At 37.1% G+C, this 19,241-nt stretch overlaps 1 protein-coding gene across 1 annotated transcript in view; it reads right to left on the bottom strand.

Moving 5' to 3' along the window:
- CPQ (carboxypeptidase Q) overlaps positions 1-19,241 on the bottom strand; it is a 598,544-nt gene that overhangs the window by 336,646 nt on the left and 242,657 nt on the right. The window contains exon 3 of the mRNA XM_033126896.1: positions 18,844-19,051. Within this exon, the coding sequence (XP_032982787.1) occupies positions 18,844-19,051 (208 nt within the window). The remainder of the gene's footprint in view (positions 1-18,843; positions 19,052-19,241) is intronic.

Below are 19,241 nucleotides of genomic sequence, written 5' to 3'. Positions count from 1 at the left end.
AAAAGCTATTAGAAACAATCAACGAATACAGTAAAGTTGCTGGCTACAAAGTCAACATACAAAAGTCCTATATACCAACAAGTACTCCTATATACTAACAATGAAATCTCAGAAAAAGAAATTTAAAAAAAAAAACAATTCCTTTTGCAATTGCAACAAAAAGAATAAAATACTTAGGAATAAACTTAACCAAGGATGTGAAAGACCTATATGCTTAAAACTATAAGACATTTTTAAAAGAAATTGAAGAAGACACAAAGAAGTGGAAACATATTCCATCCTCATGAATTGGAAGAATCAACATAGTTACAATGGCTGTATTACCCGAAGCAATATATAGATTCAATGCAATCCCCATCAAAATCCCAATGGCATTTTTTGAAGAAATAGAATAAATATCATCAGATTTGTTTGGAAACACAAAAGTCTCCAAATAGCCAAACAATCCTAAGAAAAAAGAACAATGCTGGAGGTATCACACTCCCTGACTTTAGCTTGTACTATAGGGCAACAATAATCAAAAGAGCACAGCATTGGCAGAAAAACAGACATATAGATGAATGGAATAGAATTGAGAATCCAGAAATAAAACCACATAAATACGGACAGAGAATTTTTGATAAAGAAGCAAAAAACATAAAATGAAGAAAAGACAGCCTCTTGAATAAATGGTGCTTGCAGAATTGGAAAGCCACGTGCAAAAGAATGAAACTGGACTGCTATGTGTCACCATCTGCTATCTGTACCAAAATTAATTCAAAATGGATCACAGACTTAAGCATAAGACCAGAAACAATAAACTGCATAGAAGAAAACATAGTTACTAAACATATGGACCTTGGGTTCAAAGAGCATTTTATGAATTTGACTCCAAAGGCAAGGGAAGTCAAAGCTAAAATGAATGGGACTTTATCAAGCTTAAAAGCTTCTGCACAGCAAAAGAAACCATCGACAAAATAAAGAGGCAACCAATTGAATAGGAAAAGATTTTTGCAAACAGCACCCCCAGTAAGGGGCTAATATTCAAAATATTCCTGGAACTCATGCAACTCAACAACAACAACAACAATAAAAAATAACAACCCAATTGAAAAATGGGCAGAGGACGATAAGAGACATATCTTCAAAGAGGACATAGAAATGGCAAATAGATATATGAAAAAATGGTCCACATCACTAATCATCAGAGGAACGCAAATAAAAAACACAATGAGATATCATCTCACCCCAGTTAGAATGGCTACCATCAACAAGACAAATACTTAGAAGTGTTGGAGAGGCTGTGGAGAAAAAGGAACCCTCCATACACTGTTGGTGGGAATGCAGATTGGTGCAGCCGCTATGGAAGGCAGTGTGGGGGTTCCTCAAAAAATTACGAATAGAATTACTATATGACCCAGCAATCCCTCTCCTGGGTATCTACCCAAAAAATCTGAAAACATTTATCCTTAAAGACACGTGTTCTCCAATGTTCATTGCAGCTCTGTTTACGGTGGCCAAGACATGGAAACAACCAAAATGTCCTTTGATAGATGAATGGATAAAGAAGTTGTGGTATATTTACACAATGGAATACAATTCGGCGGTAAGAAAAGATGATATAGGAACATTTGTGACAACATGGATGGATCTTGAGAGTATAATGCTAAGCAAAATAAGTCAGACAGAAAAAGCAGAGAACCAGATGATTTCACTGATATGTGGTATATAAACCAAAAACAACAAAAGAACAAGACAAACAAATGAGAAAAATTCATAGACACAGACAATAGTTTAGGGGTGGTAGATGAAGGTAAAGGGGATTAAATATATGGTGATGTAAGGAGAACTGATTCTGGGTGGTGAACACACAGTGTGATTTATAGAGGATGTAATACAGAATTGTACACCTGAAATTTTTGTAACTTTACTAACAATTGTCACCCCAATAAACTTTAATAAAAATAAAAAAAAAGAATTCAACTCTCATAATTGCCCACTTAAAATGAAAGTTCTCTTCTCTCAAGGATAGACTCAAATATTCAGAGTATTCCATTATGAACACACCTTCTAATTTTGCATTTTATTTGTCTTTCTTGAGGAAGTCATACAAAATGAATTTTATCAGAAACCCTGTTTTTTAGGGCACAAAACTGTAGTTGTACTCCAAATAGCAAGTGCACATAGTATGAAATCACATGTTTTATTTGTGTCAACATATTGGATCACATGTTGACATATATAACCAATCTGGCAATAGCAGAAAAAAAAATACATGACCACAGTTTATGGAGAGAAAAAGATGTGCTTGGAATATTCATAATGAATAGCATTTAGATTATTTAATAATACAAATCATAAAAAGTAAATTACCTCGGAAAAAGATTGAAATTTCTTATTGATCTAACACAAAATACTAACAAATATGAAGGTAACAGAGTCATGATATGCCACTAAAGAGAATATAGGCAACATGTTCAAACGTTATCAATTCATTGTCATTGTACAAGAAAATTCATAATATCCTAAAATCATATAATTCCTATGTGAAAGAAACTTGATAGCATCTTTCCAAAATTTAGCAGTCCTAAAAATATATATTGATATTACCAATAAAATGCTGTAAAGGTGAAATAAACTTTCCCAAACCATCAATAATAAAAACTAAATTTCCATCAACATATGCAAGGAAAAAAATGTAGAAAAGAATATAGGATTTTCCGGTCAAGATGGCAGAGTAGGTAAAAACTGTGCTTGCTTCCTCTCATTACCACATCAAAATTACAAATAAACTACAGAACAACTATCATTGAGAATCACGTGAAGTCCAGATGAACCAAAGCTCTAAAACTAAGGACGTACAGAAGAAGCTACCTAAAGACTGGTAGGAGGAACAGAAACACACAATGGACTGATCCCACACCTGTATGTAACTGTTAAAATTTGGGAGCTATATCTCAGCTGCAGAGGTCCCCTCCAGAGGAGTGAGGTGTCCCGGTCCCACATCAGGCTCCCCAGCCTAGAGTTCTAATGATGGGAAAATAAAAAAATCCCCATAACTTCTGGCTGTGAAAACCAGTGGAGATTGTGGCTGAGTGAGACCAAGAGCAGACAAAATCCCATGCATTTCTTTTAAAGGGCCCAGACACAAATTTACTCAATGACAGACTTACTCGTTCGAGCCCCAGGACTAGGACAGCAGCTCAAAAGACTCCAGGGACATATGGAGAGGAACTGAGTTCTCTGGCTTCAAAGCGAGGGCTGGAGGGACAGCTTTCTCTCAGATAGAAGTGCTGGCAAAGTTCACTGTTGCTCTGTGGAGCCCACCGACTGATTATGTGCAGACGCAAGTGGCTGCCATATCTGAGTCTCCATCCACCTGTCTAACATTGATTGCCTGGCCCTAGTGATTCCCTGAGACCCCGCCCAACCGAACATTTGGGCACAGAAAAAAACACTTCCAGTGACTTCTCCATACATATGGCCTGTCTTGCCTAATGCTACAGAGTTTTCCTAAAATCTCTCAAAGGTTCATAAAATTCAAACAAGCAGCACCTGGCTTCAACGTGTCCGAAACCTCTAGCTGAGCAACCCCAAGCCTAGCACTAGTGGTGGTAGGCCTTGGTTCAGAGCTTGGCCCCTTGCGGCACCTCCAAGCTCTATGAGGGTGGTGGCCATCTGTGGATTGCTTTACAGCTCATGCCAAGTGATCTATAGCAGGTCACAGGCTGCTGCTGAACTTGGCATGTGGCAGGGTCCCTCGCAGGAGGCAACAGGGGCTGGCTCTCTTGATGGCCAGCTTCAGACCAAGCCAGAGCAATACCTGGCCACCTCCAAGGAAGACACACCCAAAGAGTAGACTGGGCAGAGCCCTGCTAAAGCAAATCCTACTCCATAGAGTCATTCCTACACAATAGCTCCTCCACTGTAGTCATCGCCAGTCTTCACAACCAGTTTGCCAGAGTGTCAATCCGTTCTACTGACATGCAAACAGAAACGAAGGCTCATCTACAAACAAGAGGGCACACGCAACACACATAAGGGACACACCTGGAGCACCTGGATCAAGTGACCAGGGAAACTGCGCCATTCAGCCCCATAGGACATCAGCTACATAAGGCCACTCCACCAAGACTGGGAAACATTGCAACTCTACCTAATACATAGAAACAAACACAGAGAGTCAGTCAAAATGAGGAAACAAAGAAACATTCCTCAAATGAAAGATCAGAACAAAGCTCCAGAAAACGAACTAAACAAAATGGAGACAAGCAATCTACTGGATACAGAGTTCAGAACACTGGTTATAAGGATGCTCAATGATCACAGGGATAACTACAACAAAGAGATAGGAAACATAACAATGGAAATAGAAAACAGAAAATAGAACCAGTCAGAATGAAAAGAATACAATAAATGAAATGAAAAATATATTAGAGGGAATTAATAGATCAGATGAAGCAGAGGATCAAATCAGCCATTTGGAAGTAAAGGTAGCAGAAAACACCCAATCAGAAGAGCAACAAGAAAAAAATAATCCAAAAACCTGAGGATAGTTTAAGGGGCCTCTGGGACAACATCAAGCATACCAACGTTTGAATCAGAGGGGTACCAGGAAGAGAAAGGAGAGAGAAAGAATTGAAAATGTAGATGAAATAATGACAGAAAACTTCCCTAACCTGGTGAAGGAAACAGACATACAAGCCCAGGAAGCAAAGACAGTTACAAACAAGATGAACCCAAAGAGGTCCACACCAAGACACATCATAATTAAAATGCCAAAGATTAAAGACAAAGGGAGAATCTTAAAAGCAGCAAGAGAAAAGAAGTTCATCACCCACAAGGGAGCTCTCACAACTGTCAGCTGATTTCTCAACAGAAACTTTGCAGGCCGGAAAGAACTAGCATGAAATATTCAAAGTGATGAAAGGGAGGACCTACAACCAAGATTACTCTACCCAGCAAAGAAAGGGAGCATCAAGGGACAGATCATTTAGCATCAAGGGACAGATAAAGAGCTTCCCAGACAAGAAAAAGCTAAAGGAGTTCATCAACATCAGACCATATTGCAAGGAATGTTAGAAGGACTTCTTTAACAACAACAACAAAGACAAAATAGATAAATAATAAATGGCAATACTACATATCTATCAGCAATCACTTTCAATATAAACAGATTAAATGCTCCAAACAAAAAACAGAGTGGCTCAATGGATACCAAAACAAGACACTGACATATGCTGCCTAAAAGAGATTCACTTCAGATCGAAGACACACACAGACTGAAAAAAAGGGATGGAAAAAGATATTTTATGAAAATGGAAACAATAAAAAGTTGGGGTAGCAATACTTACACCAGATAAAACAAACTTTAAAACAAAGGTTATAACAAGAGACAAAGAGAATCCCAGTAATCCCACTTCTAGGTATTTATCTGAAGATACCCAAAACACTACTTCAGGGAGATTTGTGCATTCAGATCGTTCATTGCAGCACTGTTTACAATGACCAAGATGTACAGACAGCCTGAGAGTCTGTTGCTGGATGAATGAATAAAGAAAAAGTGGTACATATATACAATGGAATATTGCGCAGCCATGGAAGGAAATGGGTTCTTGCCATCTGTGGTGGCATGGATGGAACTGGAGGGTATTGTGCTGAGTGGAGTACGACACACAGAGAAAGACAGAGGCAATGTGATTTCACTTAAATGTAGAATCTAAATAACAAAATAAACGAACAGAACAGAAACAAACACATAGATACAGAAAACTTTTTGATGGTTGTCAGATGGAAGCAGGGTTGGGAAGTGGGTGAAAAAGGGAAAGGGATTAGAAAGTACAAATTGGTTGTTACACAGTAGTCATGGGAATGTGGGGTATAGCATAAAAAATATAGTCAATAGTGTTTTGGGTGGCCAGGTGGCTCAGTTGGTTGGAGCGTGGGCTCTCTACCACAAGGTTGCCGGTTCAACTCCCACAAGGGATAGTGGGCTGCGCCCTCCACATCTAAGACTGAAAGGACAACAACTTGACTTGGAAAAAGTCCTGGAAGTACACACTGTTCCCCCAATAAATTCCTGTTCCCCTTCCCCAATAAAAAAATAAATAAATAAATTTAAAAAACTTGGGGTGGCTGGTTGGCTCCGTTGTTTGGGAGAACAGTGCTCATAACACCAAGGTCGCCAGTTTGATCCCCCACATGGGCCTGTGAGCTGCGCCCTCCACAACTAGATTGAAAACGACTTGACAACTTGACTTGGAGCTGATGGGCCCTGGAAAAACATACGGTTCCCCAATATTCCCCAATAAAAATGTAAAAAAAATAATGTTTTAATAATTATGCATGGTACCCAACCATGCATAATTGCTTAGTAGTAGATTTATCAAGGTGATAGATGGGAGGGTGGTAGGGAGCAGGGTGAAAAAAGTTGAAAGGATTAAGAATTATAAACTGGTAGTTACAAAATAGTCATGGGGATACAAGGTATAGGGAATATAGTCAGTAATATGGTAATAACTATGCATAGTGCCAGTTGTGTACTAGACTAGTCAGGGAGATCACTTCTTAAAATTATATAAATGTCTAACCACTATGCTGTACACCTACAAGTAATATAAAATAATATTGAATGTCAACTTGTAATTTAAAATGTTTTAAAGGAGGGGAAAAGAGGTGAAGAGAAATAAGAGGTTCAATTTTCCAGGTATAAAACAAGTCATGGAGATGTAATGTACAGCATGGGGAATACAGTCAATAATATTGTGATAGCATAGTATGTGTCAGATGATTGCTGAACTTATGGTGATCACTTCTTTAGGTATATATATCTTGAATAACTATGGTATACCCCTGAAACTAATATAATACTATATGTTAGCTATATTGTAATAAAAATCTTTAAATAAGAAAATAGAAGTTTGCCAGGTAATTATTTAATGAAAATATTATATTTTTGTGTATTTTATACTGTTTATAATACTTGGCAACTTAAAATTTTAATTTGTTATAATTTCTTTTCTAAGTAAATGTTGATTTTATATCTATATTTGTGATTGCAACTTTGTAGTCATTTTGTTAAAGCGGCCCAAAATTATATACGTGCCTAGTCCTACAGAACTTGAGTCCTCCCCTGGTCTGGAATATAAGACAGTTAATAAATGTTTACTGAATGAATAAAGTTTGAATATGTTCAAAAAATTAGGTTCGGTCAAAAATATGGTGATGGAAGGAGAACTGACTCTATTTGGTGAAGACATAATACAATATATAGATGATGTATTATATTATAGAATTGTACACTTGAAACCTATATAGTTTTATTTACCATTGTCACCCCAATAAATTTTAATTAAAAGACTTTAGATTCTTCTCCTAAATGTCAAATATTTAATTTATAGAGCAGCAACCAGGATAGCAACTGATATTCACTGAACTATTAAACTATTACCACTGACTCACTAACCAAGGCTGGTTACTCCTTCACAATCACTGATGATGTGGGGAAGTTGGAGTAGGTGGATAATTTATAGTTTCCTATACTATACCATAGGTACTAGGTAAACTTTCCGCCTCTCCCCCACAACAGAAACATGCGTGTAGGCCTCTGCAAACCCACAGAGAGACACTTATTTCTCCTGGAAAGAGCTCTTTGAAACTACACTCCTCAACATAGCAATGGATAGCAAAAAAAAAAAAAAAAAAAAAAAAAAAGAACAGAAAATGAATAAAAAACAAGAAATTCAGAAGCAATTGCTGGATTTGAGATTTTTCCTCATTTATATTAAAAATTAATAGCAATTATGTATGGGTGAAGGATTTCATTTGCATATGTAATGCATTACTTTGGTAATGGTAAACTCTAAAAATAACTTCAGGAATTATTACTCCAAAGCTCATGCTGTTAATGAAAAAGTTTAGAGGAAATGGAATTGATTACATCCCTCTAATTAGTTGACTTACCTGGGGTAGTTTGGATTCCTTTGGATAAAAAAAAGTCAATTTCTTTCAATGCTTCAAATGTTCAAGCTTATCATAAAATGCTAGCATCACACTTATTAAGCACTTTGAAATTTTTGATGCTTTATCAAAAACAATGACAGTAATGAATTTTAATACATACACTTTTAAAAATTCATGAAACAATAATAAAGGAAGAAGGATGGAAGCTTTTTTTTTAATAAAAGTGTGCCTGTTAATAAATGTAATAAGAGTGATTAAATTAGAAAAACATTTGCAACCAGCAATGGAACGATTAATTCAGGCAAGGATCATCAACACATGCTAAATTTTAATTTGGTAAAATTTTATTGGGGAAAATAAGATTCACAAAGTCTCAAAGCATCTCACCATAATTACAATCTATTTCACCTACACAAAGGTACCTTTCCAATGAAGAAATCCAGAGAGACTGCCTTAAGAAGCATGATCAAATTTAGCCTCACTAATAAGGATAACTGATATTATTTGCCTTATATAATGCAATAGGTGGGACACAACATTATCCATACAGAATTCTTGCCTAAGTATTTAATCTGAATTTAATAATAAGGAAATACCAACTCCAAACTGAAGGACATTGTGCAATACAGCTGCCCTGTAGCCTTCAAAAATATCAGTGTAATAAAATATTTAAAAGGCTAGGGAACAATTCCAGATTAAAGGAGACTAAAGATATATGATACATATGTCCTTGATTGGATTCTGAAATTAAAAAAAAAAAGCAGGGATAATGAGGAAATCTGACTATGGATAGACTTTATATTATGCACATTTACATAACAATGCTAAATTTCATAGGTATGAGAATGGTATTGTACTATGTTAGAAAAGGTCTTTGTTTTCATGAAATACATGCTAATATATTTATGGGTAAAGTGTCTTCATGGCTGTACCTACCTTACTTTCACATGATTCAAAAAATGAGAGAGAGAGAGAGGGAGAGAGAGAGAACACACAAAATGTTAACACTGAATGTAGATGAAGGGCATATGAGTGGTGACAGAAAGCAAATAGAAATTGATAAATTGGAATTCATCAATTGGAAATTTACAACTTCTTCTCATCAAAGATAGTTAAGCCAAAAAAACAAACAAAAGAGAATAGGCAAGACACGAACTCGGAGAAAATATTTGCAAAACATGTATCTGACAATGAACTTGTATCTAGAATATATGAAGAATTCCTACTACCCAATAATTTTAAAATAACCCAATTATAAAATGGGCAAAGACTTAAGAAGACTCTTAACAAAGAAAGATTCAGAAATGACCCATCAGCACATGAAAGGGTACTCAACATTAGTCATTAGGGAAGTGCAAATCAGCACTTTGATGAGATACCAATACAAACCCACCAGAATGGCTAAAATTAAACAAACTGACAACATCAAATTTTAGTGAAAATGTGGAGCAGCCTGAGCCCTCTCACATGGCTGGTGGCAAAGTAAAATGGTATCACCTCTCTGGAAAAAGTTATGCAATTTCTTCTAAAGAATATATGAATCATTTAATATTCTTTCAACTTTACCATAGATTGATATTTTTCAAAAACAAAGAGCTGGCAAAAAAAAAATCTATGATGTTTTAGAATGCGGCTTCAACAATAGATCTGATTCAGTATACATCTGTTTATAGTTGGTTCTCTATCCTTTTGACCTTAGATGATTTTTTTTAAATAGTTATTCATTCAACAAATATCTCTTGCGTACCTGCCGTGTGCCCTGCAATTTCCTGTATACTGAGAATATAATGTTGTACAGGAAAGACAGGGTCCAGTCCTTATGGAGGTTATCTTCTCATAGAGAGATACATACTAAACAAGTAGGTAGAGAGATGGCAGATAGAAAGGCATTACCAAATGTTATTAGGACTCTGAGCATACAGAGGAGGTGCTATGTAAGAGAATTTGAGGGAGAGTTCTACTCAGGATAGTCAGAAAGGACATTTCAAAAAAAAAAAAAAAAGACTTTCAATTGAGATCTGAAGATTGAAAGGGAGTCAGCCATACAAAAAGCTGGGGAAACAGCATTCTGGACAGAGAGGTTGGTGAGGTGGAAAACAGCTTGGATGGTCTTTAAAATAGAACATTTGCTGCATCTTGATCAGCAGGCTACTCTGATCACTGGTCTGAGTCACCACATCCTTGGCATGACATGCAAGAACATTATCAAGCATCCAACTTAAGTCAAGAGAGGCTGGAAAAGACAGGGAAGAGTTTTAAGCCAAAGACTGAGGGAGACTACAAGAGTGGACTCCTGAAACCAGGAGGTAAACAAAACTAAGGTCTCTGGAGCCCACACTGAGGAGAGTTCTGCAGCTGCTGCTTTTTAAGATAGGTCACTTCATATCAACCTATCTGCTTAGTCTTACCATTATCTAATGAGGCTAATGACAATTAATGACCATGATCAAAATAAGAGGTCAGTTATAATTTATTGATTGCTTTCTCATTTAATTCTCTTAACAACTCTATGAGGTAAAAAGTTTTATCCCCCTGTTACAGATGAGGAAACAGGCACAGAGTGGTTAAGTGATGTACATAGGGTCACTCAACCTCTAAGTAGCAGAGCCTGCATTTGATCCAAGTCTGTACGATTACAAATCCTACTCTATATAGTATCACCTTTGTAAGTCTCCAAATCTTCCTGGTAGTACCTTCTGTTTGGTACTTTCTCCAGGGGGCTAAAGAAGCCGAAGTGTCATTTGGATGCAAGAGGACTTTAGCAAGAGTCATCTTTAGCTTTGATGAGAGACAGAGAGAGAGAGAGAGAGAGAGAGAGAGAGAGAGAGAGAGAGAGAGAGAGAGAGAGAGAGAAGAGAGAACACATGTAATAGTAAAAGACTGATTTGAAGCTACTGAAAATTATTTTGGTTCATAAGCTACACTAGACATTTTTCAAAGGGCACTGCATAAGAAAACAACATAATCCTGAAACCTGAATTCCAAATGCATTAATTACTTTTTACCAGTAGAGAAAGATTCAGAAAAACATGTCACACTGATATGATTCTTAAGCTTTTGCTTTTGATAATCAGAGAGCTGGAAAACTGAAGGTGAACATTCATATACATTTTTAAATTATGAATGCAAAATAGCAGCCAAGAACAAATTTTTATATCAAGGTTATAAGTAGATGAAAAATGACAGTCCGTACTAAGAAAGCAAATAGACCATTAATTACAGCAGCCTCACAAAGCACCATAGTAATAATAGGCAGTTTGCAATACTTTACCAAAATTTACATAACTATATAGTCTTCTCTCAGATTCCACAGATTCCATTTTTGATAAGTAGCAATTGAAAAGGTTAGTCACCTCATCAACTATATTATTATTAAACTTCTATGAATTTGAAATGGTTAACACCTTGAGTTTACATGTTATGAAAACCAGATTGGCTGCCTCTAAACTCTTTTTACTCATTCATTCCAGTATGACTATGTGTCAGGCATTGTGCACAATCCTGGGGACAACAAGATAAATAAGACACACAGTATTTGTCTGGGAGAACTTCCAATCCAGAGAGAAAAACAGACTAGTAAACATATAACCCCAACAGAGTGGCAAACTGAAGAGATGAAGATCAAAATGGCAATATGACATTAGGGGTTCTCTCCCAACCAGATAGCTGCAGTTACAATACTGGTATTAAGTAAGTTAAGCTTGACTTTCTCTGTCTTCCTTCCTTCCTTTCTGCCTTCTTCTTTTCTTTCTCCTTCCCCCCCACCTTCACTCCATGCTTCCTTCCCTTCCTTCCTCTTTTATTCAATAAGTATATCCAGTCATATTAGCAAAACTATATAATAATAGCACTTTACATGTATGTAACACTATATGTCAGGCAATAATATCTCATTTCATCCTCACAAAACACCAAGAAGAAGGTACAATTATTTCCCCCATTATACAGATCAAGCTGAGGCCCAGAAAGTTTACGCAGTTTGCCAAGGTCACACATCTGGTAGGTGGCTGAACTAAGCCCAGGCACCGACTCCCGCCGTGGGGCTCTGGAGTACACTGCCTGACCCTATCCACTGTGAAGTGCTATGGCTATCACACTACCTGCAGCAATAATAACAATTTAGTGATTAAAGGACATTTTGGAACTGCTTACAAAGGCTTTCTATAAACAATCTGCCTTTCCAAAACCAGAGAGGAGAGAAAGAAGAGGATGATGAGAATGAAAATTGCAGTGTTCAGTGTTAGCCTTCTCTGGTTTCCCCCCTGGGAGCACAGTGGCCCTCCACCTGCCGAAATGATGAGAATTGGCATTCTGCTTGATTACTGTGCATCTGTTAGGAGCCTCAGAGTGAATTCAGCAAAAACAAAACAAGAAGGAAAAGAACCTACTAATCCAGCCTGACCCAGTTGCACCGTTTTGAGTCACTGTGGTATTTTCCTTATTTTGTAATCATGTGCTGACACATGTGCTCCCCACCTCGCCCAATGCAACAATATTTCAAAACAATTTAAATCAAGCTTGATTGCTAATTATGCTAAGGTCCCACCGAAGAAGCAAACCACCAGTCCATCAAAATCCTAGACAGACTAAGTGTGAAGTAGCAGCATTAATTTTCTCTCATTAACAAACAATGGGAGTGGGACAACTTTTTCACTCTCTGACAACAACTGGCTTTCAAAAATCATCCAAAATAGACCCCTTAAGACATTTCATCTCTGCTCCGAATGTTTTAAGCTGGCCCTCTGATTACAAAAATCTTCAGGTTAAATTACATCAAGATGCTTTCTTAAGATGAAGAATGTTTTTATAAATTGTAATGTCTTTAATCAGAGCCCTCTTTGAAGCTATTTAACTCTATGGTGTAGCCCAACCAGTGCTTCAGTTATATCATTTATCAACTGTATTAATTATCATTGTAGGGATTGATTTGTATACTTTTACACAGTACTCTCTTCAGATGGTATAACATTCTCCCTCTCTGACACTCCTAAACATCACCTGTATTCACTCATCTTTCTTTGCAGCTGAATGTTTAATCAGATTTTAGTCATCTCCACACTGGACTGCTTCTCTTCCTCCTCCTCTCTGCAATACTCTCTCAATACAGTACCAAAGGCCAAGTGACGGAAAACATAAACCAGTAGTATTTACAAAGCCAAGTTGTATCAACAACTCATTCCCACCTCAGTGAATTCTTCTCAGTGTAGTGATGTAATTTTCACAGTAAAGTGAAGGGACAGCCTTTTGCTTCCTTCGCTGATTAAAAGTTAGTCTGTGTTCAATTATCTGGGGCAATGGAGAAAATAACTAGAAAAAAAATGTATATTTGGCAATGGGAGTACAATAGACAATTTGGTCTCAGTAGAATCACTTTCTGAATTATATTTTTCTTGGGCTAATATAAAAATTACTTTGCATTCTTGAGCTTGCATATTGAGAAAGCAGGAGGTAGAACTCCCAAGGTGGACTGCATTGCAAGGAAGCCAGACTAGAATTTTAAATTGCCTTGGGTGATCCAAAAAGTGGATACTAGAGAACTGGATATGCTTAACTGTTTTTCTTACAAAATATAAAAACCAGACTAATGGGGCTGTTTCTTAGTCACCTCAAACTCAAAATGTCTAAAAACCAGACTGATCATGTTGCCTCCAAATCAGCTCCCTCCCCTGAGCCCTCTATTTCTCATCATTGTCCAGTCCCCATGCTGGGTGGAAGGAAATTGGGAAACTGAGGCAGCCTAGAGAAGATGCATCCTGTCAACAAAAAAACTTGGTGACTAATCCACTCCACTGAATCCACTCTTACTTTTATGTAAAATTCATCATTTTTAATGCAGATTCATCCCATCATTTTTGATCCCTGCCTTCCTGTAAACTGTGACTCCTGCTCCTTCCCCCTTCACATAAGTTCTGTTACCCTCCTGCTGTCCCTTTGCATCCCACGGCAATCGTCTATCGCCGCATTGTTTCACATCTGTATTATTAGGCCAGCGTCCTGTCTTTCCTCCTCAAAGCATGCTATGTACAGTCACTAGATTAATTTTTCTAAAACAGTGGTTCCCAAATTTTAACTTGTCACAAAATCAGCTGGAGGGCTGGTTAAACCACAGCCCCACAGCCAAGCATTTTTTAATTTAATGGGTCTCAGATGGGGCCTGATAAATTACATATCAACAAGCTCCCAGATGAGGCTGATGATGGTGTTCCAGAGACCACACTTGGAGAAACACTGCTCTAAAATATCATCCCCCCCACCTCTAACACATTCAGTGATTCCCCATTTCCTCCACATTAAACTTAAAATCTCCTCCCCAGTCTAGTACTTTAAGTTCCTCATATTCCCAAAACGATCTCCTGTGAGACCTTCTGGCTCCAGCCAAACTGGTCTACATGTGTATTACCCAAGTGCATCATGCACTCCTACCTTCTTGCCTTGATCCAGTATAGAATGTCTTTCCACATTCCTTCTCTAGTTCAAGTTCAACTCTTTGATTGAGTACATCCAAAACCCACATCTCAATGAATCCAGCCCTAATCAGACTCCTACTATCTTTTCTAGACTTCCAGAGCATCAGCTCTCCAGGTTGCTTGGTATAATCTAAAGTGCACAGTACTTAGAACCAGAGACTCAGAGTATGAATTCCAGTTCTTTCATTAGCCATGTTACTTAACTAGCTATTTAACCATTCTGAACCTGTTTCTCGTTCAGTAAAAGAGAGATGCCAATATCCACTTCTATTTGGTTGCACAAAGAATTAATTGAAACAAACTACTTAAGCCTTCAGAGCACAGTACAAAGTAGGTACTTAATAAGTGTTTAATTCCTTTTTGCATCTGTTTCCCCCATCACGCATTTAGCACTAAATAGAAAATATATTACACGTCATTTATATTTCAATTTATATTTCAAGCTTACTCTCCTCTCTTTTAGCCAGACAGAATATTCCTGAGAGACAAAAAAAAAAAAAAAAAAAAAAAGGTCTAATTCATCTTAGTAACCCTAGTAACTGGCAAACTCTGAGCAACTGGTAAGCTCTCAATAAATATTTACTAAAAAAAAAAAAAAAAAAAAAAAAAAAAAAAAAAAAAAAAAAAAAAAAAAAAGATTACCTGTTTTATTCAATCAGTAAACTCATGTTGTGGCAGAAAAAGATACAATCTGGCATATTGGACACATGGATATTTTCCTCCAAAAACAGAGCAAAGTTCCCCAAAAGTTCAAGTTGTTTTGAGCTTACTATGCAGAGACCATAAAGTTTGGTCGTAAAGCATTTGAAATCAGTTTGTTCTAAGAGCCCTGCTATGATTGACTATACAACCTCAGACAAGTTCATTCCCTCAATAGGTAATTCCTGAGTGAATATTATGCAACTCACTATACTAGATGATGGGGATGCAGAGGTAAAAATATAATCCATGTCTTTCTGAAACTTACAGTCTAGTGTGGAGTAAGGCAATTGGGGCAGACTAGAACGGTAAACTCATTTACCTTTCACCATAGGCATAAATATAGAACAAATTTCTCAGCCTCCACAAAACTACATTCTGTCCAGTGAAACGTGAGTAGAAGTGAGGTATGTCATATCCAGATGTGGCCACTGAAAACCTCCCTTTTAATCATGAACTTTCTCTATCTCCTTATTTGCCAGCTGGATCTAGAGGATTCTGAGATCTTAGAGGTGATTGAACCGCAAGATGGAAAGCAGCAGAAGACCATCTGCTGACCAATCTCTTGAACCTATTATGTGAACAAGAAATTAACTCATATTATGATAAGTGACCAAGATATGAAGTGTTTGTTATGACAATTTGGCTACCCTACCAATACATGAGCCCAAACTACCTCTAAGACATTATAATACAGAGTAAGCACAAGATGACATGGGAATTCCAGAAAGAGGTAGCTCATCTGGGCTGGAGATAGATATCAGGGAGGGCTCCACAGAGGAAGAGACACTTAAGGTGAATCTTGAAGGAAAATGTGAGACAGTAAGAAAGGAAATAGAAGTTTGCAGAGGAAAAAGCACATGCAAAGTCATGAAATTTTAAGGAAATGTGGTACACTGGGAAAGTGTTAGTGATTCCTGACTACTGGACTATAGAGTGATGTTGGGAAATGTAGCTGCTAAATATGTATGTATTTATTGAAATGACTGATAAATAGCAGAACCTATAAAACATAGTAACTACTAGAAATAATGGATAAGGGAAGAAAAAAAGTAATCAAGGACCATCTAACTTAGAAGGCAGAAAGATGGCATTCTCTTCAGAGATATAAAGGTGTGAAAGGATGAATGTGATTTTGAAAAAACTGAAACTGAGATAGCTATGGAACATCCAAAAGAAAAATCAGCAGGTAGTTGGACATTGGGCCTGGAGCTCCACACAGTGGTATGGATAAGAGAGGTGGGTTTGGAAAGTGTCACAGTGTACATGGTGGTTGAAGCCACAAGCATGATGAGATTGCTCAGGTAGAATATGCCGGAGTGAGTAGCCAGAGAAATGGGGAAGGAAGAGGGAAAGTGAGAAAGTGGGAATAAAGGGAAAGAGAGAGAGAATATGAGTATGAGAAAGAAGTCACAGAAGCCAAAGAGAAGAAATATTGCAAAAGCAGTCAGTACTTATGAATGCTTCAGAGAGGAAAAGAAAGATGATGGTCTGAAAAATGTCCATTATATTTGACAACTAGGCAACTATTTGTGGCTTTAGCAATTTCTATTTCAGTACTGGCAAAAGCCAGGTTAATATGGTCAGCAGAGTGAAAGAGAGGTGAAAAATTAGAGATAGGAATATAAAATATTCTTTAAGGAAAATTGGCTCTAAGAAATAATTAGTTACAAGCAAAAAAAGAGACAGAATTTGTTTCATTTTGGTTTTTATTTTTCAAGATACAAGACAGACATAAATACACTGAATTCTCTGAACTTTTATTTCCCTACCTATAAAATGGGGATTAATAATGCCCCTTCTGCTTGGTCCATTAGGTTATTGTCAGAACAAATAAGATGACATATGTGAAAGATTCTAAGTACTATGGTTATTATGTATTTATAAACGTTGAAATTATGGAGTTATAAAAGTTATAAAAGTTAAGACTCCAATGAAATATGGTTGGCTATAAAAATCAAGAAAAAAATATAATCAGTCTAGATCTAGAAATATTAAGAAAAATGTCTTTTTAATACACACTGTAAGTTGCTAACCCCAATCTTAGAGGCTAACAACAGATTTCTCAGTCCTATGCTGGATAAAACTCTTCTCAGGCTCCTAGGTTATAGCCTGGGTTTCCAGATGTCTTCATTACACCAGAAAGAAAAAACAAATGCCAATTAACCCTGGCAGACTGCAGTGCATTAAGTCATCTGGGAATTTATTAGTCTTATGAGTAGTAGTTCTTAAATAAATATTTCTGGCAGTCACCCAGTTTCACAAAGCAACAGACTAGTTTCATAATTTAGGTCTCATGACCAGTGAAATCATGGTGAATAGCCACAGCTTGCTGCATATGTTATTCTAAGGGGTGACTGAGGTATTCTGGGAAGTAAGCTAGTCATTTTAGCACTTCCCTCCTGGGAAGATTAACTATCCAAAAGAATATGGCCCAATCATTATTTCACTGGTCACCACACCTTTAAAGACTCTACAAAGGACATTATTTTTAGCACTCTTACATCAGTGGAACTAGTTTTTCTCTCATAACGTTTTTCTCTAACAAGTGGTCTTAACGTGTCCCATCTTCCTTCTCTGGCAAGATATCTTATACCCCTGTAAAAGAAAAAAGTCCCTTTCCTTTTTTCTCTGCTCCCTTCGGACTTGGTTTCCTAGTTACCTTCTCCTCCTCAGTTATCTTATTTTCAAGGTGTAGGGTACTAATTAAGGTCAAGTAGCTGTGTCTCCAGCTCCAAATAGCAATTGTGCAGAATAAATAAACTTTCCTTTACAATAGGTACTATAATAAAGATCTAGTCTTGAGACCCAAGTAACCCCTATTTGCAATTATTTTTACTTTTTTTTTAATCTGAGAGAGACCAGGCTACAACACTAAAATGTTGCTTCTTTTATCCACGTTTCTCAAACATATTATCCTTAATGTGTGACACTACCATATGTAGCTATTAAACTAGGCCAAAAGTCTGCAGATCAATTTTTAGACCTTTTATCCACTGCAATGCTGAATTTCATACTAAGACTAAGGATCAAGGAAGCACTTTGCATTTAATTACCTTAATCAGAACTACAAAAGACAAAAGTAATGTTGTGCTCAAATAATACCACCAAACGTTTATATAGACCTTTATAGATAACCAAGTAACTTTCATAAGTTTACCTCATGTATTCTTAAATAATTTTGTAAATTTATTACTCTTCATCATCACCAATCAATAAAGAGAATATTAAAGCCCAGAGAGTTTAAGAACATTCCCAAGGCCACACTGTCGTTGGGGCGCAGAACCAGCTCTGTATCCAAGATCCTCTGCTTCCTCAACTCTTTCCACTACACCACAGATGGTCCTCACCATGTTACCCACTTTATTTTTATTTCACTTCTTTAGCAACAATGGAAAAAGCCTGGCTTTTTCTGAAGTCATTAAGAATCTCTGATGACACACAGACATGTATTCAGTTCTCCTGCCAGTGAAAATACATAACATATTGGTTATATAAGGAATGTTATGGGATCACCACATATGTGGAAAGCTTTTTAAAGGAATGCACAAATGATGCTTGGGATCCTGAAAAGGCCAAAGAAGATACTACAAAGAAAAGACCAAATGTGGAGTAGGGGAAAATTTCATGAGCAATAAGATTTTCATTTGGATGGTTTGTTTTTATTTCATAAGGGTTTCTCTTTCATGGAAAACACTGTGTTTTGAAAAAGATTTCAAATGAACATCATGACTACCTGTAGATGGAGAAGGAAGCCACTGATCGAATGAGGGATGCCAAAGCCCCCACTTTGGCAGCTTCTACTGCTCCCTGGACTCGGTATTGCACCGTCTGGGAATAGTTGGTATAAGGTTGATTATAAATAACAATCTTCCCTCTTGCTTCTGGGGCCCTTCTCTGCAGTTCATCAAAAGAGGTCACCACCAGAACTTCTGCTGTAATGCCTAGAAATAAAAGTCATACAAAATTAACTTACGGTTTCCAATCAGCCAGGTTGAGTTGGCACACAAAAGGTCACATATGATCTATCCACTACATCTGGCAAACTGGTTTGAACAGATCAAAGTTTTAGAGCCATTTGCCATGGGAGAAAGATTGTGGGGGTTAGCTAGTTTCCCAAGAGAGAGAAAAGAC

This window comes from Rhinolophus ferrumequinum, chromosome 14 (genome assembly GCF_004115265.2).
Source record: "Rhinolophus ferrumequinum isolate MPI-CBG mRhiFer1 chromosome 14, mRhiFer1_v1.p, whole genome shotgun sequence".
NCBI lineage: Eukaryota > Metazoa > Chordata > Mammalia > Chiroptera > Rhinolophidae > Rhinolophus > Rhinolophus ferrumequinum.
This window is presented reverse-complemented; position numbering and strand designations above follow the sequence as displayed.